Source organism: Panthera leo, chromosome A3 (genome assembly GCF_018350215.1).
Source record: "Panthera leo isolate Ple1 chromosome A3, P.leo_Ple1_pat1.1, whole genome shotgun sequence".
NCBI classification, from domain to species: Eukaryota; Metazoa; Chordata; class Mammalia; order Carnivora; family Felidae; genus Panthera; species Panthera leo.
The window spans coordinates 29,221,673-29,249,488 of record NC_056681.1 but is presented as its reverse complement, the minus strand read 5'-3'; the positions used below and the strand labels follow the sequence as shown (position 1 = coordinate 29,249,488).

At 47.4% G+C, this 27,816-nt stretch overlaps 1 protein-coding gene across 1 annotated transcript in view; it reads right to left on the bottom strand.

The window, feature by feature from the left end:
• The window catches only part of TMC2 (transmembrane channel like 2), a 67,992-nt gene extending 62,740 nt beyond the window's left edge, over nt 1–5,252 (bottom strand). The window contains exons 1-2 of the mRNA XM_042931430.1: nt 4,947–5,252; nt 4,300–4,347 (exon numbers count right to left, since the gene is read on the bottom strand). Of these exons, the coding sequence (XP_042787364.1) occupies nt 4,300–4,347; nt 4,947–4,980 (82 nt within the window). The 5' untranslated portion in view covers nt 4,981–5,252. The remainder of the gene's footprint in view (nt 1–4,299; nt 4,348–4,946) is intronic.
• Nucleotides 5,253–27,816: the final 22,564 nt, after the last annotated feature.

Below are 27,816 nucleotides of genomic sequence, written 5' to 3'. Positions count from 1 at the left end.
GACCTCTCAGAGATCTTTAACATGACTGAAAATATCCAAGAAGTAAACAAAGATATCAGGAAGTGGGGAACTTTGATCCCATATTTGGTTCCATGGACTTTTCTGATTGTGCATGAGATCTGTTATTTTATTTAGTCTGGGCATTCTTGGCTCCTGGCTGAAAAGTGAACTATGCAAACTCTGGCCATAATCCTTCTCTTTGTATTTGTCTGTGTACCGGTGTTCAGATGTGTGATCTCCAGAGTTTTAAATGCTGTTGCATACCTGCTATGCATCAAATGATTCAGCAAAAGGTCATGCAGAAGAAAGAACTGGAAAACCTGACACACAGGTTGAAACAACTATCCCCAGAAACTGGGAGGTTGAAACAACTATCCACAGGTGATTGACATGCAATTATGATACCTCAAACAGTGGTGAAGATCTGGATTGATGTTCTCAGATATTGATGGTCTGACCTTCAGTTTGGGCTGAATAATGACCACAAGGACCAACTGAGAACAGAAACCATCTATCCCACACTCCGCCCAGACACAGAGAACCCAAAACTACACCTTAGGGTCCTCATTAAGATGACTTTGTGTTATACCTCTGTCTTCATTAGCATGACTTTATTTTTTTCCAAGAGTCTCCTCCCCCAGGCAAATGGCTTGATTGGTCATTGCAGGATTTTCCCAAAGACTCATCAACTCTTCAATGGAAAGCATCACCAAAAATTTGTACTCAAAGATTCTTTGAATGCTTTGCCTCAAAATCCTGACCTTGCCATTTATTGTTGACTCTTGTATTAGAATTCTCATCCAATTCCAATCTAGCCCCCACTTTGAAAGTCCTGCCTTAAATCAAACTTTCAATTTTCAGTAAATTCTGACCTTCCCTTCCCTTTCCTGAGGCCCTCCAAAGCTTTTCTCGCTATAAGCAATAAAGCAGCTTTATCTTATCAATAGGTTGTGTTGGTGATATTTAGGAAGCTGGTTTTTGACAACAAGTTAGATAAACACATTTTGTTTTTAGAAAGAAGGAATAAATATGGTGGGCCAAAAAAAAAAAAAAGTCATGGAAATAAAGAGAGAGAGAGAGTGATAAAGTATAACTGGGATGATTGGAAATACTTAGCAAAGAACTGATGTTCACTCTGATTCTGGAAGAATGAACAAGATTTTGCCAAGAGAAGAAGGGGAGAAGGGAGTGGCGGTGCTAGCAAGGTGGGGGGATTCTAGGCAGAGGAAACAGGGAATGGAGGGTCTCCAGTGGAAATGCCAAGAGGTCTGATGCATGGGTGAGCAAGGCAGGGCAGAGTCTGGGCTATAATCTGGTTGCTGGGGTGGGGAGTTCCCACAGGGGAGGTTGCCCAGAGAGCTGTACCCATGAGGCAGCTGGGTTGAAATCTGGAGGGTGAGGGTGTGATACTGGAGCCTGTTTTGCAGGATGTGGTCTGCATCAGAGAATGTTGCTAGAAGCACTGATGAAACTGTTGTGGGGTTGGGACACCGGGTCCCGGTCACTGCAGGGCAGGCCCCATGAGCATGTTCGCTGTGAAGGCAAGAAAAGGCACCGAGCAAGGATCTGACTCCACCATTAACAATCTTTGGGACTCGGTTTCTCATTGTTGCGATTATGGCACGAGGTAACTGGTGTCAGCTCATTGAAAAGCAATGAGCGTTGTTTCTAGATGCAAAGACAGGTGATCATATGTGTGGCCGGATAGGTTTTCTTGGTTCCCTCCTGCCCTGATCTCTTTCTTCTCTGACTCCCCTCCTATGGGAAAAGGGGTTCGGTCAGAAAATGTGAACGCAAGATTATTTAAGTGTAATGGTAACTCATCCAAATTAGGAAGCAGGTCAGTATCAGCCAGTGAGAGATGGGTTTGTCCTGTAGATGTTCTTCCACATGGCTCTGGAAGGTTTCGGCCCCCATCATTGTGGGGGGGGGGGTAGAGCCAGAAACTAAGCCACCCTGTCCAAAGACCAGGAGCGAGTGTGAGAAAGTGTGTGTTACTGCAGCTGTGACCCTTTAGAAGAGTTCTAGAACTGAGCTATGCTCTCAGAGAGGACAGAAGAGCAGAGAGTGTGTGCATCAGGTCTCCTGGGTCCCATCCGACACCAGCTGCATGTTGCTTGAAAGAACTGGGTAAAAATGTCGATATACGTCTGCATCTTCTTCTGAGCTCTGTGTGTCCTCAATCAGCTAACAAATGGTTTTCTTTTTGGTCATGAGCTATACCAAGCATTTTTTCAAACGCTATGGATGAAAGTCGAGGGTTCATGCATTTTTTACAGGCTGTGACTCCTGTTGTAATGTTATTTCCCAACTGAACAAAATCCATACGGAATGTGGAAAGCAAGCCAGAATTTGCTCCTCAATCTTCCCCAAGCCTTTTCTACTTTTTTAGTTTTTCTTTACAGCCAGTGTTCCGTGGACTCCACACAATGAATAATTTAGGAGCCAGAAAAGCAGCTGCTACCTTAGGAAGACCTCCAAGCCCCAGCATGTACTCCCTCACTCGTAACAGGCCTCCTCGGGCGCATGGACCTGATCCAAAGTGAAAATTGGCTGAGGAGAAGCTGGAAGGCCCAGCAGGGTCTGGCTCACCCTCCAGCTCGGTGATTTTCACCGTTAAATACGTTTACCGAAGGATCTGGAAGGTAGGAGAGTTCTGACCGTCCTCTTCGACTAACGGAATGACAGATTGTCATTATTTTGAGAAAATAGCTTTGTATTCTCAGACAGTTTCCCCCCTCAACATCCTAGAAGCTGAAGGAATAGGCTATCAGGTCCCGTCAGAGGTGACTCCAGAGGAGATTTAAAATGAAAATCTTTATGTAATCGGGCTTCAGTTAACCTAATGGATTCCCAATATTTAACTTTGCTGTATTCCTTAACCATCTGGACCCCTGAAATGAAAATTCATTTCCTCTTTTTTATGGGAGAAGGGTGCATGGCAAGGGGGGGGGCAGTGAGTGGCATATTTCAGTAGGAAAATGTTTGTGTTTTAGGCAAAATGACTTTCCATCTCAGTCCTGCTTGAGGGCCATGTGCCCACCCATGACACCAAGGCCAGCCCCCTCAGCTGGGGCAGAGGGGAGCCAGGCTGGGTGCAGGAGGGACATGGGCAAGGAGAATGGGATGTGGAGAAACAGATCTGTGCATCCTACACCTAGACAACTGTCACCAAGAGAGCTGACCCTCCTGTGGGGAAGGGGTTTCCCATCCAGCCACACGCAGGCACAATTTCTAACGCTTGTCCCCATGTCTGGAGGGAAATAATGACTGGATGGTGGGTGGGGTAGGGAGGACAGACAGTGGCCAAGGGGCAGCTCTGGAGCTCTGGGGGCAGAAAGGAGGGCTGAGATGCCAGTGGTGGTGCCCTGGCCCCTCCCTCCTGCCCAGGGTCCTGGCTTTTGCACAAGCCTTTCTCTTGGGTTCTTCCCCTCCCCCCCACACCCCCCCGACTTGTCATGACGGGACTCAGGCCCCTGGCTGTGGGGAAGCAGAGGGTGACAAGAGGGAAGGGCTTGGCAAAGGAGACAGACGAGGTGGATGCTGGCCAGTTCGTCCGAGCCAGTCCAGTGTGCCTGGGTGGGGGCCCAGACGAGTCCCTCCCCCTCAGAACTGGCTGGCGGAATCTCTTCCACCCTCACCCCGGAAGTCCTTCCTTTCCTGCAATTCTGCTTCCTCGCTTATCGGGGGGATTCAAGAAAGAGAAAATGGCATCATAACATCCACAACACGTCTCATGACCCGAAGCGTAGGATGCCTGACCTGTGAGTATGGCCTCTGCCCTCCTCATGGCCTCGAAGGGTCCTCTCTCCTGCCGATGGCTTCCTCCGGCTCCTCCTGGAGCAGGTGACCCCACTTTGGGTACAGCCTTCCCCGGCTCACAGAAGAGCTGTGGCCGCATTCCTGATGGGAAGGTGGCCTAACCCCACTACCGCTGGTACTTTGTGGAGGTGACGAGCGTGCTGTCTGGAGTCAGGTGGCCCGGGTGTGGGTCCTGGCTCCACGACCAACCCGCTGCGTGGACGGTGCTTCCCTGCTAAATGGTCACTGCTTCCTGAGGCTTGACTCAGTGTCCCTAACTCTGGGCTGCGGGCAGGGCCTCTCTGCGCAGCATCCCGTCCCTTCCCCAATGAAAGCACCTGCCTCCCCACCCCCCCCACCCCCGCCCCACCCCCAGGGGTCCTTACAAGGGAGGGGGGAGGGGAAGGGAGGGTGGAAGAGAACACTGGGTGGCGGCCAGACCAGGAACGCATCACCCCATCTCACATACACCCCAACTCAGGCATCACCCCACCTCACCTGTGCCTGGAGAGCCGCTCCTCACCTGTCCTCTCACCCCACTGCCTGCTGGAAGAGATGAAGCATGACAGATGGCTGACCTCTGGGCGTCCCCCTCCCTGGATCACCCCCATTCTGCTGTGGGGGAGCCCTCAGCCAGTCCCCACTGCCCCAGATGACGACCTGGCCCCGATAATTTTACTAACAAGCATCCCCAGTCCTGACATATCTCTGACACCCTGGAGCGGACACGAGGTCAGAACATCCCCGCATCCCCCATCCACCCCGCCCCAGACAGACAGACGGACAGATAGAGAAGTTTGCTGAGGGGACTGCTGAGGAAAGGTGATTCTAACCAAGAGAGCAGCAGACTGAGACCCCTGCTGGGATCTCAGGGTTCTGCCAACACCAGCACCGTGCGGGGCACTTTACATGTGCCCTTGGCAGTCCCTTCGATGGTCCTGCCTGGGAGCAAGTTGCCTTCGTCCATCTCATGGGTGAGGCTGGGAGAGGCTAGATATCCAGATTGGGGCCATTCAGCAGGCAAGTGGCAGACCCTGGGCTCAAGCCCAGTCCCTGTGCCTCAAGAGACCCCCTTTGCTCCCCTGGTTCGCTGCTGCTGCTCTGGAAAACGGTGGGTGGGCCCTTCGGAGCTGGGGACCACTCACCTTCCTCCCCCAGGCTCTTCGGCTGGCGGCTCATGGTCAGAGGAGCGCCTCAGCCCCCGCGCTGGCTCACACCGATGGCTGGCCCACGTGCACCTTCATTCAGCCTGGGGCGCTCTCCTGCCCTCATGGTGGCCGGGCTTCCTTTCTGGGCCCTGATGGCAGCCGGGGCCCCTTGGCTTGTTCGAGATTGAACTGGAGGTGGGTGAAGGTCGGGAGAGAGGTGAGGAAGGAGGCGGGGAGTTCCCAGCCCTTCAATCCGGCCACACACTCCTCCGCTCAGGTTTCCCAGCAGAGGGGCAGCGTGGCCTCACGTTTCAGGCATCACTTACACACGGAGGGGCCCTGGAGGGGCCAGGAGCTGCCAGCTTACCTCCCAGCTCTGACGCCACCTGCACTCTGGCCACGGGGGATGTGAAGAGCATCCCAGGGCCCTTTCCCTCTACCCGGACTCCCTAATTGGGACAAGGCACCAGGAAAGTTGTGGGATGTTGGTGAAAATTATCACCAGGCCTTCTGTTTAAAACGCAGGTTCCCTGGGGCACCGGGGTGGCTTAGTCGGTTAAGCGTCCGACTTCGGCTCAGGTGATGATCTCGCGGTCCGTGAGTTCGAGCCCCGCGTCGGGCTCTGTGCTGACAGCTCAGAGCCTGGAGCCCGTTTCAGGTTCTGTGTCTCCTTCTCTCTGACCCTCCCCCATTCATGCTCTGTATCTCTCTGTCTCAAAAATAAATAAAGGTTAAAATGCAGATTCCCAGGACTGACACTGGGCATTAGAATCAGTAGGTCGGGGCAGCGCCCAAGGAATCTACTCTCTGAATCCTGAAGCCGAGTCCCCAGGCCCCTCTGATGAACGGTTCCCGCTCCCGCCACCTGTCCATTGCTCGGCCACTCTTCCCACTGTTGCCCGCCTTGCAAAAGGGCACATCCGGCTGCTTTGCAAACCAGAGGTTCAGAATTGATCCTCTGGCAGGCAGACACAGGCCCTAGGGTGTTGGGTTCTTAACCTGGGATCCCCGGGAGCAGAAAAGGGGGAAACGTAACAATTTCATTTTTCCTTGTCTTCAACTGAAATTCAGCATTTCCCTCAAAAATGCGTGAGTTTTGTCCCCCCAGTGGAAGTCATAGACATTTTCTCAGCACGTTAAGCTGTGGGGGGGAATCTCAAAGTTCCATGTATGCCTATCACTACTTCGAAATTAGGACAATTATAATCCTGTTGCTAGACCTTGTTATTTACTTATTAGGAGGGCCTGTCGCCTGGCCACCTTGGTGAAGGGAAGGGCCAAAGAACCATCGCGTGAGGGAGCATCTGAAATGTACACGCTTCAGCTCAGGCTTTAAATCTTTCTCTTTGTCACCTGGCCTCTCCCCAGCCCCAGGATTCCAGGACAGTGAGGGGACTCTTGTACTCTCTGGCCTCTATGCTGCAGCCCTGGAGCCCTGGAGTGATTACAGCCAGCCTCTCTCCCAGCCAGGCAATCCCTGTGGCTGAGGGGGCTCCCAGCTTGCCTGCCCGCCTCTCCTAATGAGTGAGGACCCTCTCAGCCCTTCCCGGTTCTCTGGGGTCTGAGGGGGAAAGGCTTTCTACATTACCTTCACTCCTGCAGGGGAATTCCCTCGCGTTCCAGCACCTGGCCTGTCTACACCAGGGAACACATCACTTCTCTGTTTCCCCCAGAGAATGCCGAGCAGGCACCAGGGCTAGACCCAGTTCTAGGCACGGGGGAATGATCAGTGAATAAAGCGGAGACCCCTACCCTCGAGGGGCCGTCTCTGCCATCCCAGGCGGGCGGGTGAGGCCTTGGCATCTGAAGGGGGAAGCTGGGAATTCAGAAATTCTCACAACAAAACCTATGACAACTATTGTTACGGAATTCCAGGTCCAGGTTTGGGAGTCACACCGAACACGGAGTATTTTGCTTTATTCGTGGCACACCACGTAAATATCAGTTCCAGGGCTTGCTGAGGTAAACACACGTGCAGGCGTCACTCTGCCCTGAGGAAGGGAGCAAGGTCACTCTGTCCTCATCTCCAAAGGGTCCACCCACAGCAGCAGGGGACAGGGAAAGCCAACAGGGTTTGTGAGGCCCAGGGACCTGGGGTTGAGCTACTTGCTCAAGGGGTGACAAAAAGAGATGACATTAACATTTTATAACTCTAGGGGGGGAGGAGCCAAGATGGCGGAACAGCATGGAAGTTTTTTGTGCCTCTCGCGCCCATGAAATCCAGCCAGAGCAACACTAAACCATCCCACACACCTAGAAAACTGATTGGAGGATTAACGCAACAATCTGCACAACCTGAACCACAGAATTCAGCAGGTACGTGGCGCGGAGAGGTGAACTTGGGGAGCTAGAAGGCACAGGAAGGGAGGTGCTTTTGCGGGCGGAGAGAGGACGGAGACTGGGGGCGGGGGAGAATACGGGAAAAGCACCTCTCCCCAAAAGCAAGAAAGTGGAAAGTTGGAAACAGCCGCAGGGACTAAACTGAAAAGGGAGAAAGGAGAAAGGAGAGGGTTTAAATTCCATTAAGACTGTAAACAAGGGGAGCTCAAAGGCTGCAACTCCGCAGCTCCATACCTGGCGGTGCTCTGGTGGGAAAAGTGAATCCCCAGCAGCAGAGTGGGGTCCGGGAGGCTCTCGGGCCACACGGGGAAAAGCGGTTCCACTGCTGGAAGGACATTTGATAGACACTGTGGAAGCCACCTGGTCCCAGCAGACCCCAGAAAACGGTCACATTCGCTGGTGCTGGAACAAGGTTGTTAAGGGTGAAGCCTGGTGCCAGATGTGTGTTGTGATTTTCCATAATCCCCGAAAAGCTGCTGCTACACTATCTCGCAAACTTTTTCTGGGGCGGGCTGGCACCTGGCTGTCAACTCGGGGCACCGGCAGCAGCAGGATCCAGCAAGCATTCCTGGTGCAGCTGACATTTGGCCATTGTTCGGTGAGACCCTCCCACAGAGGGGCGGAACGGGTCAAAGCCACAGTCCGTCGGAAGTGAGGGGCCGGGGAAAACAGCCGCATCTGAGAAAAAACTCGGGAGAGAGGTACTGCCTGGGGTCTGGTCACGGAGAGTGAAGGAGCAGGTAGGGGATGAGAGCTGAGAATGGAGGACGGGTGCGCCATTGGTGATCCAGGAGGACAGACCAGGTAGCTGGGTGGCGCCATTTTCACCACTCCCGCGCATGCGCATACGCACCTACCAGTGCCACAACACTCCACCCCAGTATGCTAGCACCGCCATCTAGTGGAGATCGGAGCCATTACACTGAGCCACTCCCAACTGGGCCAACCTCGTTCTTCAAGAACACAAGTCACACTGCCGGCTTAGTTTATGGACTATAAAGCGCTTCATAGTCTGACTTCTAGGGGAAAACGAAGTAATTTCAGTCCTACTTCAATATGTTAGCAGGTCTATCTATTCAATTTTCTTTCTTTCTTTTTCTCCTTTACACTTCTTTTCTTGAATATAGAAAGAGAAAAGATGCATTTTTATTTTCAATTTTTATTAAAAATATATATTTTAAATTTTATTACTATATTTTTTACTCTCGTGTAAATTTTTTCAAATTCTATTTTACTCCCATCATCTCATTTTAGTCTACTTCAGTGTATTCATTTTTTCAAATTCTCAACCGATTGCCTTTTTTTCTTGCCCCCCCCTTTTTTTCTCTAATGTGTCAAACCACTTTCAACACCCAGACTAAAACACATCTAGGATCTAGCATCATTTATTCGATTTGTGTGTGTGTGTGTGTTTAATTTTTTAATTTTAACATTTTTTAATTTTAATTTTTTTAATTTCAATTTTTCTACCTCATTAATTCCTTTTCTCCCTTCAAAATAACAAAATGAAGGAATTCACCCTAAAAGAAAGAACCCAAGGAAACGACAGCCAGGGATATAACCAACACAGATACAAGCAAGATGTCTGAACCAGAATTTAGAATCACGATAATAAGAATACTAGCTGGAGTCAGAAATAGATTAGAATCCCTTCCTGCAGAGATAAAAGAAGTAAAAAATAGAATGAAATTAAAAATTCTATAACTGAGCTGCAATCACGGATGGATGCGGGGGTGGCAAAGGATGGACAAAGCAGAACAGAAAATCAGCAATATAGAGGACAAACTTACAGAGAATAATGAAGCAAAAAAAAGAGGGAGATTAAGGTAAAAGAGCACAATTTAAGAATTAGAGAAATCAGTGACTCATTAAAAAGGAACAACATCAGAACCATAGGGGTCCCAGAAGAGGAAGAGAGAGAAATAGGGGTAGAAGGGTTATGTGAGCAAATCATAGTGGAAAACTTTCTTAACCTGGGGAAAGACACAGACATCAAAATCCAGGAAGCACAGAGGACACCCATTAGATTCAACAAAAACTGACCATCAACAAGGCATATCATAGTCAAATTCACAAAATACTCAGGCAAGGAGAGAATCATGAAAGCAGCAAGGGAAAAAAAGTCCCTGACCTACAAGGGAAGACAGATCAGGTTTGCAGCAGACCTATCCACAGAAACTTGGCAGGCCAGAAAGGAGTGGCAGGATATATTCAGTGTGCTGAATCAGAAAAATATGCAGCCAAGAATTCTTTATCCAGCGAGGCTATCATTCAAAATAGAAGGAGAGACCAAAAGTTTCCCAGACAAACAAAAATTAAAGGAGTTTGTGACCACTAAACCAGCCCTGCAAGAAATTTTCAGGGGGACTCTCTGAGGGGAGAAAAGATGAAAAAAAAAAAAATATATATATATCAAAAGCAAAAAAGATTAGAAAGGACCAGAGAACACCACCAGAAACTCCAGCTCTACAACATCACAATGGCAATAAATTCATATCTTTCAGTACTCACTCTAAACGCCGATGGACTCAATGCTCCAATCAAAAGACATAGGGTAATAGAATGGAAAAGAAAACAAGACCCATCTATATGCTGTTTACAAGAGACTGACTTTAGACCTAAAGGCACCTTCAGACTGAAAATAAGGGGATGGAGAACCATCTATCATGCTAATGGTCAACAAAAGAAAACCGGAGTAGCCATACTTATATCAGACAATCTAGACTTTAAAATATTTTATAACTCGGGGCGCCTGGGTGGCTCAGTCGGTTGAGCGTCCAACTTCGGCTCAGGTCATGATCTCACAGTTTGTGAGTTCGAGCCCATGTCGGGCTCTGTGCTGACAGCTCAGAGCCTGGAGCCTGCTTCGGATTCTGTGTCTCATTCTCTGTCTGCCCCTCCCCTACTTGTGTTCTGTCTCTCTCTGTCTCTCAAAAATAAATAAAAATGTAAAAAAAATTTAAATATTTTATAACTCTTATTCATGCCACGCGTGTGTTGCACAGGGCCGTGTGCTCTGTCCTGGCCAGGAGCTCTCAGAAAGATCTCTCTACTCCTTTCTGCCAGGCATGTGCCAAGCTCTCAATGATTTATTTAATCATTACCACAACCATCTAAGGCAGATCATCTCATTACCTTCTTCTTCTTCTTCTTCTTCTTCTTCTTCTTCTTCTTCTTCTTCTTCTTCTTCTTCTTCTTCTTCTTCTTCTCCTTCTTTACAGATGGGGAAAGTGAGGCTGAGATAAGTAATGTGTCCCCACATTCCCCAGGGAAAGGGGGAAGGTGGCCTCACACCTGGGCCAGGCTTTTATCATGCACACTCTTCACCTCTCAGGAAAACTCTGGACCACACCATATCATATCGTTCCTTCCAAAGGTCCTTGCGTCTGCCCCCCCCCCCCCAACCCGGGCACCTGGCTTCTGGTCTTGCCCCTTCAGTCTCTCTCCTGGATGGCAGCCAGGGGAGCCCCTAAAGCAGAAGTTGACCCTGCTTTAAAACCCTGCCTTGGAACCCCATGGCCTCAAGATGAAATCCAGACTCCCTGTTGTGCCATTTAAGGCCGGAGAGCTCTGGGCCTTTCCAGGTCCCCTCTGTCTCTGCATTTCAGTCCCCATTTCAACCCAATAATGCAACTTGCTCTTCTTCCAGGACTATAATTTTCCTTTGCTACTGTCCTTTCTGCCTGGGGCACAACTCTGAAGGACGATGCCCTCAGGATTTGTGGTAGAGCCTTGGACACACTGGGCTCACTGCTGTCAGCCTGTCAGCGTAGAGCCCACTTTGGATCCTCTGTCTCCCTCTGTCTCTGCCCCTCCCCTACTGATGCTCTCTCTTTCTCTCTCTCAAAAAATAAATAAAAACCTTAAAAAAATAAATAAAAAATAAAAATATGACTTGGAACGATGTTTCCCAACAGAGTTCTCTGGCTTTAGCTACTTACTACTTGAGTTACATTTGTTGGACCTTCAACCCAACATAAATAAACATTGGAGTGGTTGGCTCTGAATATCTCACCAGGATGGTGAACATTTATCTTGCTAGGGTTGAGGATGGTGAGCCCTGTAGTAATTCTCTTTCACTGGGAGCGGCCTGATCCGAGAAATAAAACCCTAAAATCCAGTATGACAACAACAAAAATAACGTATAATTTCAACTAAAAGTCACAAGGCATCTAAATCCAGTGGTGCTTTTATATCCAAAGCTTTTGTTAATGTGGAAGCTTCTTGGGCCATCTTGTTAACTTATCTCTCTAATTACAAAAACCCCAAATACACACACACACACACACACACACACACACACACACACACACACACACACACCAGGGGGCCTGAGTGACTCAGTCGATTAAGCTTCCAACTTTGGCTTGGGTCATGATCTCACGGTTCACGAGTTTGAGCCCCGCATCGAGCTCTGTGCTGACAGCTCAGAGCCTGGAGCCTGCTTCGGATTCTGTGTCTCCCTCTCTGAAGAGTTCAGAGGGATCTCTGGGGTGCCTGCTCACCGTCACCTGGCTCACAGCCACAATGCGTGGGCCTGAGGTGCATCTCAGGCCCCACTTGTTATCAGGGCACAGACCAGCCCCTTTTCCTCTGCTCCTCTGTGTACCTGCCACAGAGCTCTTTAATGTGTGGAACTGCTTCACTGAGGTGTGATCACAGTGGCAGGAGGGTCAACCTCACCCCGTTACTGCCCCACCTCTGTCTGGCCTCTGCTGTGGTCCCTCCGGCTCCTTTGGCTCTGCGGGGTAGTGGTTTCTACTCTATTCCACAGATCAGCACCAAACCCTGACCGTGGTGTGCGATTATCTTCACCAGCAGTCTGCGGGTCACCGATTGAGGTTATAGCAGAGCTCTGGGCAGGAAACCCTCAACAGGGACAACCGAACAGCTTAAAGATCCTTGGCCACCTCTGCCACAAGAATTCCCCCATCCCACAGATGTTTTCTTCTGCTGCTCTGTTTGGAGAGCCCCCTCTTCTTAGCGAGACAGGGCTCATTGGATACACTAGAACGTCAGGGTAATTCTGCACAATTTGGGGTGGAGAAAAAGCACTTACACTGAGCAGGAAATCCCCGCTTTTAAGATCCCTGCGAAACCACCAGACCAGGGGCTGCATGGGTCATGACAAAGAAAGCCGGAAAGGATGCAGAGGACTTCCCTTGAGGTGCAAATGTTTGTCAGGGACACCATTTATCTCCCTTAGTCACTTGGTAAACTCTTGTGAGTCCTCATTTTTTTTTTTTTTTTTTTGAAGTTTGTTTTAATTGTCTGTGGGTCCTTGATCTTAGTCTCTGGAGCCGAAGGTGGGGACTTGCACCTTGGGTCAACAATTCTGGATTCCGCTTCTGGGGTGAACAATTTGGGATTCCTGAGGGAACAGTGGGGCCAGAGCCCCTGAAGGGAGAGGAGAGCATTGGGTGGGAGTGGCCGGCGGGATTCAGGTAGACTTTGAGGGAAGGACTCAGTTTCTGGATTGAGAATGGGTGAGTTGGCCTCTCAGGATGGCTGTAAGCAAGGTCCCTCCCCGCCAAAGCCCCCATGCTCCTCCCATGCCCCCGGTGCCTTCTACCCTCATGGTGCCTTCCCTGCGGATCCAGGCGCTCACCCATCTGCCCCCGGACTAGAAAAATCGGCCAGGGGGGCGCCTAGGTGGCTCGGTTGGTTGGGCCTTCGACTTCGGCTCAGGTCATGATCTCATGGTCCGTGAGTTCGAGCCCCGCGTCGGGCTCTGTGCTGACAGCTCAGAGCCTGGAGCCTGTTTCAGATTCTGTGTCTCCCTCTGTCTGACCTTCCCCCATTCATGCTCTGTCTCTCTCTGTCTCAAAAATGAATAAACATTAAAAAAAAAAATTTAAAAAAAAATTGGCCAGGGAAGCTGCTCGCAGGTGCTTGGTCCTGGCCGGTCCGTCGGGCGCCCCCTGTCGACCAAGCCGGGACTTGGCGATTGCACAAACCCGAGGTTCAGCGTCTGGGGCGGGCAGTGGGGACAGATCCTGTAGCAAGGACCAGAACCAGCCCCGCGCAGGGGCCTTGGAAGACTGAGTGAGCTGCCGTCCGGGTAGATACTAACCGGCATGTGTGAAAACAACCTCAAAATCGCACCGTTCTTTGCCAAGGTCAGCATTTGTTATGAGTTAGAGCAACTTTAGAGAAATCGAATTTAAAATATAGTTTTAAAAGAGGCTACTTTTAAATTGTAAAAGTAAATTTTAACATAGAATTTAAGAGGCCCAGATCTTTGATCTCAAAAGTAGCTTTTTATTTTTTATTCTTAAAATTTTTTTTTAAAAATGCTTATTTTTGAGAGAGAGAGACAGAGAGAGAGAGCGTGAGCAGGGGAGGGGCAGAGAAAGGGAGACACAGAATTCAGAGCAGGCTCCAGGCTCTGAGTTGTCAGCACAGGGCCCATCATGGGGCTTGAACTCACACACCATGAGATCGTGACCTGAGCCAGGGTTCGAGGCTTAACCGACTGAGCCACCCAGGGGCCCCTATTTTTTATTCTCAATATTAGAATTTCTCAACATGGTAGGATAATCGGCATTAGTAGAGATTGAGAGTAACATTAGCTGCTGTCGTCAATGATTATTTTTTTTGGCTAAAGATTTCTGCGTTAGGTTATTAGGCATTCCCAAAGGACTTCAGTTTCCCAAATATATTTTCCTTAGAATTCATAGGAAAACAAAGGAAGAGCCTGGAACGGCAACAAATTATGTGGATGACTAAAATCAACATTTTACTACGGCTTTGGTTGTGACATAAGAAGGCAGGACAGGTGTTCACCAGGACGTTGCAAGTCTGATGTAGACAGGCAGAACCAGATTTGTGTTTTTGTAGTAAAAGTCACTTCTTTTTTTATTAAAAGAATTTTTTTTTTAACTTTTAACATTTATTTATTTTTGAGAGACAGCGAGCACAGGTTGGGAAGGGCAGAGAGAGGGAGACAGAAGATCTGAAGCAGGCTCAGGGCTGTAAGCTCATAGCCTAGGCGGGACTCAAACTCACAAACTGTGAGATCAGGACCTGAACCAAAATCAAGAGCCGCTTGATCGACTGAGCCACGCAGGTGCCCCAGAAGTCACTTCTTATTGTGAGTTAGAGCAGATGAAAATGTGACTAAACAGTTCATGTTAAAATTAAGACTAAGCTATATTGACTTCTTATCGGGAGCTAGGGCACATTAGCTCAGAAAGACAAATTAACAAATTGGCCCAGAAAGATAGATCTCAAACTAAATATCTTTTTAAATTTTTTTTTTTTTTTTTTCAACGTTTTTTATTTTTATTTTTGGGACAGAGAGAGACAGAGCATGAACGGGGGAGGGGCAGAGAGAGAGGGAGACACAGAATCGGAAACAGGCTCCAGGCTCCGAGCCATCAGCCCAGAGCCTGACGCGGGGCTCGAACTCACAGACCGCGAGATCGTGACCTGGCTGAAGTCGGACGCTTAACCGACTGCGCCACCCAGGCGCCCCTCAAACTAAATATCTTATTGCAAGTTAGAGCAAATTAAGATAAATCTAAGTAGTATTCTTAAACATGACTTCCTATGGAAAATTAGAACAAATTGCATCTTTGTGAAATCAAGCTCAAAATCATTCATTTGTGATAAAATATATGAGCTTTAAATTTTTTTTTAAATTTTTTTAACGTTTATTTATTTTTGAGACAGAGAGAGAGCATGAACGGGGGAGGGTCAGAGAGAGAGGGAGACACAGAATCTGAAACAGGCTCCAGGCTCTGAGCTGTCAGCACAGAGCCCGACGCGGGGCTCGAACCCACAAACTGTGAGATCATGACCTGAGCCGAAGTCGGACGCTTAACCGACTGAGCCACCCAGGCGCCCCATGCTTTAAATTTTTTTAATGTTTATTTTTGAGAGAGAGAGAGAGAGAGAGAGAGAGAGCGTGAGAAGGGGAGGGGCAGAGAGAGAGAGGGAGACACAGAAGCTGAAGTAGGCTCCAAGCTGTCTGCAGAGCCCAACAGGGGGCTCAAACTCACAGACTATGAGATCATGACCTGAGCTGAAGTCAGATGCTTAACTGACTGAGCCACCCAGGCGCTCCACATGTAGAAGCTTTAAAGTGCTATATAAGAATTTTTGATGTGCAAATAAACTCAGAAACACACCATCACCTCAAAAGTTCTTAGGGCAAATTAGAGCAAATTAAGTAGGTTAAGTAAAAACAGTGTCACATCACACATTTACAGGTAAAGTAAATCAAAAGTAACATGTTGAGTTAGTGAAAAGAAAGATGAAACTAAACTATGTGTACAAACAAGCAATTTTTCTGTAAACAAGCTCAGAATCAGACATTCCCCTCTAAGGAAACTTCTAATGGTGTGAAAGCAAATAAAAATGAGTTAAAACAAATTTAGAGAAGTGGAAGCGGTATTAGGGAATATGTCATTATTCCTTAATCTACCTTGTTAGAAGGAATTAGACTAAATATATTCAATTCTAAGCACTTTCAGTGAAATCAAGTTCCAAATCACTCATTCATTTCAAATGAAACTTCTTATTGGCCCTTAAAGAGAATGCAAATGTAACAGTTGATATTAACACAAGAGCCACTCGAGCATTCTTAAAAGGACATTCTTAGAGTAATTTAGAGTGTAGCTAAGAGTTTATGTGAAATCAAGCTTGAAACCACTCATTCATTTCAAACAAATCTTGTAAGCTTCGTAAGTACTTTGTAAACTTTACATGTGCGAACAAGCTTAAAATTTCCTGCTTCTCTCACTCACTGGGAGGGGCTCTTCAGGTCTGGCATAAAGGTCTCTCTTTTCTCCAGAAATAAACAGTTTTGTGTGAGACCACCAGCAGCTATGTATGCCCTTGCTTTCCCCTCCAGAGACAGTCCAGATTTCGGCTCCAGGAGCTAAGTCTCCATCTTCCATTTGAGGAGTTAAGATCCAGCTCCCCATAACAGAGGCTAAGATCCTACTTTTCCATACAGAGGCAGAGTCCCCACCACATGCCCTGCTGGCTAGGTCCATGTTTCCCCTTGCAGAGTCTGAGTCTCAGTTTTGGCCGCAGCGGTGACCTGATGACCCAGAGGCTACATCTCCCTTCCTGAACCTGAGTGCATTCCTATCTAAGCTAACTTCCTATGATGATTTAGATAAAATTGATATAAAATAAGCAGAATAATTGAAAACAGGCAGGAAACCACACTTCCAATTAAGGTCCAGGTTCAGGTACAGTAATATTTCAAATGAAATTTCTTATTGTGAGTTAGAGCATGTTTAGACCCAGACCCTGACCCCAAGTTGCACACTGAACCGGACTCTCATTTTGACCCTGACAGTCATTCTCATCCTAACCCTAACTATGACCTTGACCATGACGCTAACACTGATCATGAATGATATGCTCAGACTCAATCTCACTACCATATTCATCCTGACCCTGAACCTCCTACTCATCTGCCCCCTTTCACTTTGATTCTGAACATCACCATGACCCTGATCCTGACTCTCCCCCTAAATCTGTCCCTAAGCTTCATACTGGGACCCGACTCACACTTGACTTTGACTTTCACACTCATTCTCACCCTGACCCTCAGCTTCACCTTGGCCTTGTCCTGGACTCTAAACAAGACCCTCCCCTCCCCTTCTTACTCATCCTCATTCTAAATTTATTCTTCAAACAGGTGTTTATCCTGACATTGACCTTGACCTCACTCTCCCCGTTCAGAGTCCTGACATTGACCCTCACACTCTGCTTCCGTTCTCCCTCTGACCCTGACCCTTGTTCTGATCTACCTTATCCTAAGTCAAACACTGACCCTGCCCCCCACCCCAGCTTGACTCTAACAATGACCCTGGACCTCACTCTGACATCACCTTCACCCTAAACCATACCCGTAACCTCTCCATGACCCTGACCTTCATCCTCATCTTGATTCTGACCTGAACCAAACACTCAGTCTGACTCTTTCCCAAACCCTATCCCTGACCCTCACTGTAACTCTCACCCTCATTCACCCTGACCCACATCCTCACTCCATCACCTTCACACTTGTACACTTACCCTCATTCTGACTCTGACCTTGACCCTTAAAATACCCTGAGTCTGACTCTCCCTGCCCCCTCACAGGACCACTGACCCTTGACCACTGACCCTTACTCTGATCCTCACCATGACCCATAGGGATCATCTTCCTGACTGTGTAATGCTCACTCTGACCCTACCACCCTGACCCTGCCTCTCACCCTCATATTGACCCTCACAATCTAAAGTTGAAATCCATATCTATGGTCAAAGTCAAAGCAACAGGTTCAGCAAAGAACCTCTGAATCATATATTCCTCTTAACTATAATTTATTCCTTGTTAATATAATTAGTGAGAACTAGCACTAGTAGAAATAACAAGATAATCCAGAACTACCTAACTAGATATAATTAGAAAACTAGAGAATGTAAAAGAGAGGCTCCAGAAGATGGACGTGTCTGAAGTTGTCACTATTTATCTAGTTATGTAGTCAGCAGTAGTTAATTTTAACAAGAAAAAAAAAAAAAAAAAAAGGAGTTTCAGTGCTTTTGAATACTTCTGTCTTTTGGAAGACTTGTGAATGTTCCTTGGAGAATAACAGGTGATTCTGAGCTGATTTCACAAATACTCTTAGACTCTTGGTGCACGTTAACTCTCAACGAAAAGGATTTTTTAACATAGTGTGTGATTATGGGGTTGTTGATACAAATCCTGCTTTGGTTTATTCTAATTCCTCCGTGTCACAATAAGAAATCTTTTGAGTGCTTTTGACTACATTTGAAAATTTATTGAAAATTGATATGTGATTCTGAGCTCATTTTTATAAGTGTCATAACCGATGAGGAGAACGAAGGCGAAAGAAATGTAGATAAAATTAAATTTCCTTACGACTTGCAGCCCATCGATAAATACCCGAGACAGGCAAAGTATGGCATTCCTCAAGGAGCTCACAACTGCCTCTTTTCATGCTTTGCTAGAAGTAACAAGCAAACTTAGCTTGGCATTCTCTGGACCTCCAGGATCCTGTAAGTCTTCTTTAACAAATGTAAATCTCTATAGAGACTTCCTTTATCTCTCCCCACCCCCCAACTTAAAACTATACAATCAATCCCTCCTCACAAGCACAGTGCAGCTCTTTCAGCCCATGGGTTGTGTCCCTGTGCTGTAATGAAAGCACTTTTTTGCACCCCAAACCTCTCAAGAATTCTTTCTTGACAGCTCGCTCCAGGTCCACATCACATCACCAAGGACCACATTTGCTGGATCATATGGTTAAGAGTATGTTTAGTTTTATAAACAACCGGCAGCTGTCTTCCAAAGTGGCTATACCATTTGTTACATTTGACGGCGCTCACAGAGGGTGGTGTGTATGTCACAGAGCCTAAGGCTAGGGAGTTCAGCTCTGTCCCGGGAGGAAAGCAAACAAAGCTGAAATGCAAAAACCCGGGCCGGTAGCCAAACCAAAATGCCTCAGAGGCGAAGACCCCCGCCCTCCTACCGAGGATCTGGATCGGGAAGTCGTGTACAGAGCTGCCGCAGTAGCTTCTGGGGAGTGTAGTTTCTCCGGAGAAGGGGCAGAGGAGGAGCGATTTTGCACAGAAGCCGGTGCCTGTTTCACGCCCGGGTATTTTATGCGTAGGCTGTCGTTGCAATAGCCATTGTCCTAGTGAATCAACCGCGGGAACCAGAAGCTGCTGCGTTGGCCCCCACGGGGGGCGGTGCCTGCGGGGATTCTGGGAAGTGTAGTTCTGGCGAAGAAAGGCCGGGGCCGAGGGCTGGCTGGACGGGTCCCGCCGGCCCCGGTGACCGAAGCCGGCCCCCGTCCTTGGCCCCGAGAGATCCTTCCAAATGGGGACAGGGAGGGCCTAGGGTCTGGGACAAGGCTAGAATGGGGAGTAAGGCGGCTCAGGCCCGCGGGTTGGGGGGTTCCATGTTAGGAGGTGTGTGTGTGGCGGGGGGGGGGGGGGGGGGGGGGCGCATTTGGGGCGGGGGAGTAGGGTGACGCTCAGCCAGCCCTGAATCCCTGAGTTGCTGGGCGCTGTGCGGAACCTCCTTTCCCGACTGGGACGAGTGACATGGAACTCCACAACTTTTCATTTTTGAAGGGGGTGGATATATTCAGAGCCAAACAATTTACGAGGGGGAGCTCCAGCGTGCATCTGAGTTTATTTGGGTGTGGGGATGAGTTCAGCCAGGGCCAAATAACAAACATCCCCTGGGGGGGCGGGGCGGTGGAGGCACGCCTAGGGCCATATATGCTCAGGTGTGTTTTGGTGGGGAAGCACTTACTTGGGTCCTGCGTTTTGGTGTAGTTGTGGAAACCCGGGACTGATAGAGAATGTCAAGCTTTGGCTTGGTTGGTGGTTTTTGGTGGGGCCGAAGGGGGCTTCTTTAGTATTCGGGGCCCATAATCGGGGTGTTTGTGGAACTTCTCAGGCCTCACTGTGCGTTGGTTTGTTGGGGATGGGTGGAGGTGAGCTTGATGTCGGTATAATAGATATACTTAGGGGTTATGGAGGAATGTCTAGAGTCCCTGGGTTTTTAGGGGGTGGGGCAGGTTTTGGCCCCGGACACACATCTATCAGTGATGGTGGACTGCATCGCTGGGGCTTACATCTAAGCAGCTTTTTGACTAAGGGCAGGTCTGCTGCTCTGGGACCTGTGGTCCCAAGGTTCGTCTAGGCATTCTGCTTTGTGGCAGGGATCTCGGGTTTGTTTGTAATGTGGGTGGCCAGTTTGGCTGATTCCCCCTTGTCTGCTTCTCCCTTGTGCTTGGGGGTCAAACCTGTTGCCCGGAACTTAGTGGGAACCTTTGAGGGCTGTTGGGCGATTATCCAAATCTCCTCTGGCAACCTATGGGGCCCAGGTGTCAGGACTTTAATTTTATTTTTAATTTTTTGGCAAGGACAAATTGTAAACCTACCAGTAGAATAGTACAGTGGACCCCCCCCCCCCCCCGCCATGGACCTATCATTATATTCAACATTTATTAATTGGCAGCCAGTCTTTCATATACATCCCCTCAACCCTATGTGTGGATACACTTTGGGAACTGTCACACCCCACAGGGCTTGACCACTAGTGACATGACCACTGACCCAACTGCCTTGGCACTCTGCAGCTAGAGTTCAAATCTAGGGATTTTGTAGCTTTGTCAGCTTGAGCGAGATTTATAACCGCCTCAGTTTATCCCAAGACCTAGCTTATGTAAACGTTAACTATTCCTAATAATATTACACCTTGAGGCCCATTGGTAGAAAAAGGATCAGTTCCCTATTTAATAAGAGCCTATCAGGGCAGGTTGTGTAGTGATGCCCACACCCGACTCTGTCCCTCAGAAGCTGTCCACGTTCTTCTGTGGCAGATCTGAGGCTTTCTTTTTCTTTTGCCTTGAAAGGAAGAGGAGCACTCCTCACTTAAACTTGGGGATTTCTAGCCGGGTATCTGGGTGCTGGGAGACAGAACTGAGGCTCTCACCCTGCCTCTTTCATTCTTACCGCCTGCTGTATCCCTTCTTGCCCAGGGAGGACTGGTAGAGAAAGAGAGGGCTTCTGGGCTCCTGACAGCCCACTTTTGGCTGGGTACCACTCACCCTTTACATTCCTACAGTGTCTTCCGGGCTCCATATCATGGGCCGGTTTCCTTTGCCTATTCTGACATCTTGTGTCCTACAGTGTCCCATTTGAGGCTCAGATGCCTTGCTCGGTCCCCTAGGATCCAGGACTGATTTAAGGGCAGGAGCCTTTACAGAGAATATTACCCTGGACCAGATTACCACCATCCTTGTCCCAGCAACATTTCTCTGTAAGTTTATTCCCATCCGTCTGTGTCCGGGATGCATTTGGAAATGTTTTTAAAAAATTTTTTTTCTTAATGTTTTTATTTATTTTTGAGACAGAGAGAGACAGAGCATGAGCAGGGAAGGGGCAGAGAGAGAGGGAGACACAGAATCGGAAGCAGGCTCCAGGCTCTGAGCCATCAGCACAGAGCCCGATGCGGGGCTCGAACTCACAGACTGTGAGATCATGACCTGAGCCGAAGTCGGACGCTCAACCAACTGAGCCACCCAGGTGCCCCTGGAAATGTTTTTTAAAAGGTAAGTTTCCAACTATTTCTTTTAGTATTTATAAAAGGACAATTGATGTTTGTATATTGACCCTTTAAATCCTGCCACCTTGCTAAATTTAAATTCAACTATTGAAGTTTTTTTTGTTTTTGTTTTTGTTTTGTTTTGTTTTGTTTTTTGGATTCTAGGACACTTTCAAGACAGATTTATTTCCCATAGATAATCAGTTTTGTTAACTTTCTGTGTATCCTTCTGGCATTTTTTTTTAATGTAAAGACAATCAGAGATTAAATACACACATACATGTTTATGCCCTCCCCACGTTTCCTAGAGGTGTCTTTGGTTAAACGGCAGTATTTTTTTTAAATTTTTTTTAACGTTTATTTATTTTTGAGACATGGAGAGACAGAACATGAACAGGGGAGGGGCAGAGAGAGAGGGAGACACAGAATCTGAAACAGGCTCCAGGCTCTGAGCTGTCAGCACAGAGCCCGACGCGGGGCTCGAACTCACAGACCACGAGATCATGACCGGAGCCGGAGTTGGACGCTTAACCGACTGAGCCACCCAGGCACCCCTAAACGGCAGTATTTAATTGATATGTAGTAATTGATATGTATTCACCTCTTCCTTAATGGCTTCTGGATTTTTTTTTTTAAAGATCTGTCTTTCCCCAAGGGCTCTGTATGTTCTCCTGTATGTTTCTAAATGTCTATATTTTTGTTTCTTTCTAATCTTTAGCTCTCACACTACTTGGAATTTATTTTTATGCAAGGTGTGAGCTAGGAATCTAACTTCCAATCTGACAGCAGCTTGTCTGAACGCTTTCACGAAGAGGCCATCCTTTCCTGGCTGTGTTGAGAGGCTGTATTACCTAAAACCCCAAGAATGTGTGGGCTCTCTATTCTGTTCCACTTACTGTCTGTTGCTGCAGTTACACGGGTTTTATTTTTTGTGCCATTGTAGAATTTCATTTTTGTTATAAAATACAACACAGGAAGTAAAGCACACAAAAGGGATAGTGTAGAATGAACAGAAAGTGAACACCCAGGTCAAAAAGTAGTGCTTTGTTGGTCTCCCCAGATGCTCCCCAGTCACAACTTTGTCCCTCCCTTCAAAAGCAACCTTTCCCTGAGTGTCTCTAAGGTCCGTCACCTGAGTAAGCATCTCTAAACTTTATAGGTTAGCTTTTTTACCTTTTATTTTGCTATTTTTATATTTACTTATTTATTTAAAGAGAGATGGAGTGCGGGAGTGGGGGAGAGGAGCAAAGAGAGAGAATTTTTTTAACATTTTCTTTATTTTTGAGAGCGGAAGAGAGAGGCAGAGTACGAGCAGAGAGAGAGAGAGGGAGAGAGGGAGACACAGAATCCGAAGATGGCTCCAGGCTCCGAGCTGTCAGCACAGAGCCCGACGCGGGGCTCGAACTCACAAACCGTGAGATCATGACCTGAGCCGAAGTCGGACGCTCAACTGACTGAGCCACCCAGGCACCCCGAGGGAGAGGATCTTAAGCAGGCTCCACACTCAGCGCGAAGCTCAACATGGGGCTCGATCTCATGACCCTGGGATCATGACCTGAGCTGAACAAGAGTTGGACTCTCAACCAACTGAGGTACCCTAGCTTTTTTATCTTAAAAAAAAAAAAAAAAATCTAATAGTGATTTTTAAAATGTGTCTTTTAAAATTTATAGATTCTTGGGGCACCTGGGTGGCTCAGTTGGATAAGCGTCCCACTTTGGCTCAGGTCGTGAGCTCGCAGTTCGTGGGTTCAAGCCCCGCATCAGGCTCTGTGCTGGCAGCTCAGAGCCTGGAGCCTGCTTCCGATTCTGTGTCTCCCTGTCTGTCTGCCCCTCCCCTGCTCATTCTCTCTGTCTCTGTCTCTGTCTCTCTACGTTTCTCAAAAATATATAAAACATTAAAAAAAATTAAAATTTATAGGTTCTTTCATCCTCTTCCTTTCCTGCCAGTTTATCTGTTGAAGGACCGAGACCGTTTGATATGTAGAGCTTCCTGCAGGCTGGATTTTGCTGATATATTCTCATTGCAGATAAAGGTATTCCTTTGTATTTCCCCCACACTTGGTGTGGAGTTTCATCACACTTAGGTTCAATCCCTTTGAAAAGATTATAAGTGATGTATGCTTTTATCAGGATGCATATAACATCTGCTTTTGGTTTTCTTTGATGTTAACCATTCTTGATTCGTAATGCCTAGATGTGTTCATTCACTGAGGAATGTAAAACGGTGATATGCTAATTCTGTCATTTTCCTGTCTTCGCTGGAATAATATTATAAGGAGACACTTCCCCTCATCTACTATTTGATTACCCAGAGGCACGATTCATATCGGGAAGGAGATTAAATGCTTCAATCTTCCATTTAACGAGTTTTCAAGACAGTGAATTGGTTACCTGTTATTAGAAGTTGACCTTTATTTTAAAAAATATCATAAACTCGTAGGTTTAAACACATCTGATGGGTTTCAATCTATTGCAAGTCATATTCTTGTTAAAACTAACATTGTCCCATCTCTGGCCATTGGCAGCCTTATCTAGTTAACCACGAAGTCATAGTGATATGATTCTAAAGAGTCTTTGTAAATCCTTGCTTTCTGGTATGTCAAGATATTTCAGGTTCATCTTGTACATTTCCTGCAACAAATCAGGCATAAGCCATTTTCTTATTTCTGGAAGCACGTATTTCTTTTAATGGGAAATAGTAAGCCAAGACCACAATCTGGGGGTATCTTGGTGGCTCAGTTAGTTAAACATCTGACTCTTTTTTTTTTTTTTAATTTAATGTTTATTTATTATTTTTGAGAGAGAGAAAGAGAGAGACAGAGCATGAGCAGGGGAGGGGCAGAGAGAGAGGGAGACACAGAATCTGAAGGAGGCTCCAGGCTCTGAGCTGTCAGCACAGAGCCCCATGTGGGACTCGAACTCACGAACTGCGAGATCATGACCTGAGCCGAAGTCGGATGCTCAACCGGCTGGGCCACCCAGGCGTCCTAAGCATCTGATTCTTGATTTTGGCTCAAGCCATGATCTCACAGTGAATTCGAGCCCTACTTTGGGCTCCACGTGCTAACAGACAGTGCAGAGCCTGCTTGAGATTCTCTCTCCCTCTCTCTGCTCCTGTCCCACTTGCACCCTCTTCTCTCAAAAACAAATAAATAAACTTAAAAAAAAAAAAAAAAAGGCCACAGTCTGGAAATCAGGGATGGGTGCTGCAGTTGAATTGGTCACTGTAGCCTTTGGCAGGGGACAGAGCTAAGAAGTACCTCATTCTTCACGCTGATATTCCTGATCCAAATTCAGGATTACTGGGATGTTACCTAACCCTTTGAGTATCACATTTGTGTCTCCTTACTTCTACACCAAAATTCTAGATTTTCTAGTCCACGGGGGTTGATGGAATTAGCATATCCCATAATTACTCATTTGCTTCAGAAGGAGATTTGGTTCAGATAGCTTTGCTAACCTCTGTTGCTTCTGTGTATTTTATTCCAATGGGTCCCTCCCTACTGGGTCACCACGGGTTAATGGTGTACCTCTGCCGAAAGCCAAAACTTCTGCCAAGCAACCCTCTCTCCATGACTCTAGCTCCTGAACCTGGTAACCGCTCCCTCCACCTTTAGACCTGGCGTTGGTCGAGACCCTCGGCTCTTGTAAGCATCCGTGGTGCTAAAGCATCTGTTTGTTTTCCCCTAACTCTGCTCACACCTTCGTAACTAGTCCCTAGGCTAAGCGTTCCAGTCCCTAGGCTAAGCGTTCCGCGGTTACCCAGTTTGAATTGCCACCAGACCAACACAGGGTCAGTGTACTTGAAACATCGTCGTTACCGGCTTTGGAGCAAATAAATAATAGCTGGAGAGATCCTGAGAAAAAAGTGCTGACCAAGAAGGTAGAGCAAGTTGGAATGTTCTTGTGTTGTATCAAATCAAATGGTTAGCGGGAAATGGAGATCCCTTAAAGCCGACTCTTCCGTAATTCCACAGGAGCCTGAGGAAGATTATGCACTTCATGTGTTCATATTTTTTATAAGGAAATAGATTGGTCACAGTGGACTTGGCAAACAGAAGACAGTGTGTGGCGAATCTGGTTGCACCGTATAAAAAAACTGTAGCAGTTTCCATCTCAGGGACACCTGTTACAATCGCACGTCGCTGACACAAGATCCCGTCCTGAGGTGGTGTTGAGACGTAGCATTTTAGGACCCAAGTCATGCTGACAGTGTTTTCTGTAGATTTCACATCGCACTTTCTTTCTAGCCGTAGTGTCTCATCCTTGAGGACTCTTACAATGGCGTAAGGGATGTATTTCTTTACCGTTGGGAGAACAAGACAATGTTAAATTGGTTTCTCTGGGAAATAGCAATGTGCAGATTGAAGTTGGTGTTTTACACTCGTTCATAGATCGTGTGAATATGGAAGTCTTTTTGGATCCCATTTGCCCCCAACGTTTTCTTCTGACGTTTTACAGGCATGCAGAAAAGTTGAAAAGTTTTGCTGTTCTGAATGTCCTCGTACTCGCCAGTATGGATGGATAGGTGTGACAGAGCCAGTAGAGCAAAATGTTGACAACTGGGTCGTACGTTAGCAGGAAGATTCTCAGGTAGAAATATTTTACCACACATTTATACATATGCACACACATACACACAGACACACACACACACAATCAGCTTACTAAAAGAAGGAAGTTTTCCTCACCTAGTAGGTTTTCTGACACTACACCGTCCTGTCCCTTCCTGGGATAAAGTCTACTTGGTTACGATGTAGTCTTATTTCTTGAAGGCACAGCTGGATCCAGTTCGCCAACGTTTTATTTAGAACTTTTGCACCTCGTTTTATAAGTGGCATTGACCCCTGGTTTTCTTTCTTCTGTAGGGTCCTTGATTGCTCTTGGTGTCCTTGATGAATGAGCTAGGAAGCTGGTTTTAATGCTTTGGGGCACTTAAGCTTTATTACAGAATGACCTATTCCTCGAAATGTTGCTGGAATTGGCCAATAAAATGGTCTGAGGCCCGTGCCTTTGGGAGAGACCTTTGTCCTTTGCTTTTCTTTTTCGGTTAATAACTGGTTCCTTTTTTTTTTTTTTGGACTCGATTTTGGGCAATTTCTGTTCTTCTAGGAAATCCCCCATTTCTCCTAGTCTTTTCCTTTCTCTTCTCTCCTCTCTCTTGGCCGCCCTGCCCCCTTCCCTGCAGAGCCCCTTCTTGGCTGGCTGGGCCCCCTCTGCCTTACGCTCTGAGTGGCAGCATAATGTTCACGGCTGTAGGTCTTCTGTGACAGAACCCTGTTCTCCTGGTCGGCATCCCTGCTTGCTCTTACTGGTGTGGCAGGTTTAAGGAACCGTGCCTTTAGTTTTAAGGCCTGGGCACAGACACAGATCCCAGCACACTGAACTACCAATCACAGTAGGGCCTGGGGGAGGTGGACAATCAATTTATGGCCTTTTGACCCTATAGTGGAATGGCATGTCAATGTTTCCCAGACATCCTGACATCCCTCCTATGGGGTCTCTCCCTGCCCTATTGAACTCAGAAGTGACCATGTGTCTCGATTTGCTAATGAGCTATATCCAAGGTGTCACTTTGGGTAAAGTTGGTAAGAGCGTGAGTATGGTTCTCTATCTTACATTTCCCTCTATCATTCCTACTGACCGTTTTCCAAACAGAGGCGGTCCCGGCAGCCGTGGTCCTGGACTGAAGATGGCTTTGAGCACAGTTGCAGATGACAAATGATGGACACAGAGCCGGAGTGAGAAAGAAACTTCATAACTCTAAGCCACGGAGATCTGAGGGGAAGCATTTGTCACTCCAGAATAACTTGGCCCTTCCTGACCCCTCCTCCCTTTTGCTGTGAGGGTCTTGTCTTCTTCAGGGCGAACTCAGAACCCTGTGGACATACGCTTGCTCTCGGCGTTTTCATTTAGTCCTTTGTTCACTGGGCATTGCCGTAGCAAGGCTGAAAGGAACGGGCTTTGGAATGAGAATTCTGGATTCTAGGCTTGGCCCTGACGCTTGGTAGCTATGATCTTAAGGAAACATCAACCGACCTCTGAGTGCCTTAGCTTGCCCCTCTGTGACATGGAAAGAATAGCAGTGCCTTCCTCTTGGCTATGTTGTAAGGATTCATGAGCTCTGGACAGTACTCGTTTTATAGATGTTGGTATTACTAGGAGCAGAGGGCTCTATTAGCTTAGGCCAAGCTGTGCTGCAGTGACATGTGACCCCCAACTCTCCGTGGCCCACCAGGCTATCTGACCTTAACCCCAGTCTAATTCCTCTTCCTTCGTAGGTCAGCTTTGGCTCTGCACCGTGATCTTTTACAGTAGAAACCAAAGCCCCTTCTGGGGACATGGTTCTTTCAGAACGTGAGTGATGGTGGAATCAGGCAGTGCTTAGAAGTGGCACGGTGGCCTTCAGTCACATTTCATCACCCAAGGCAAGTCACA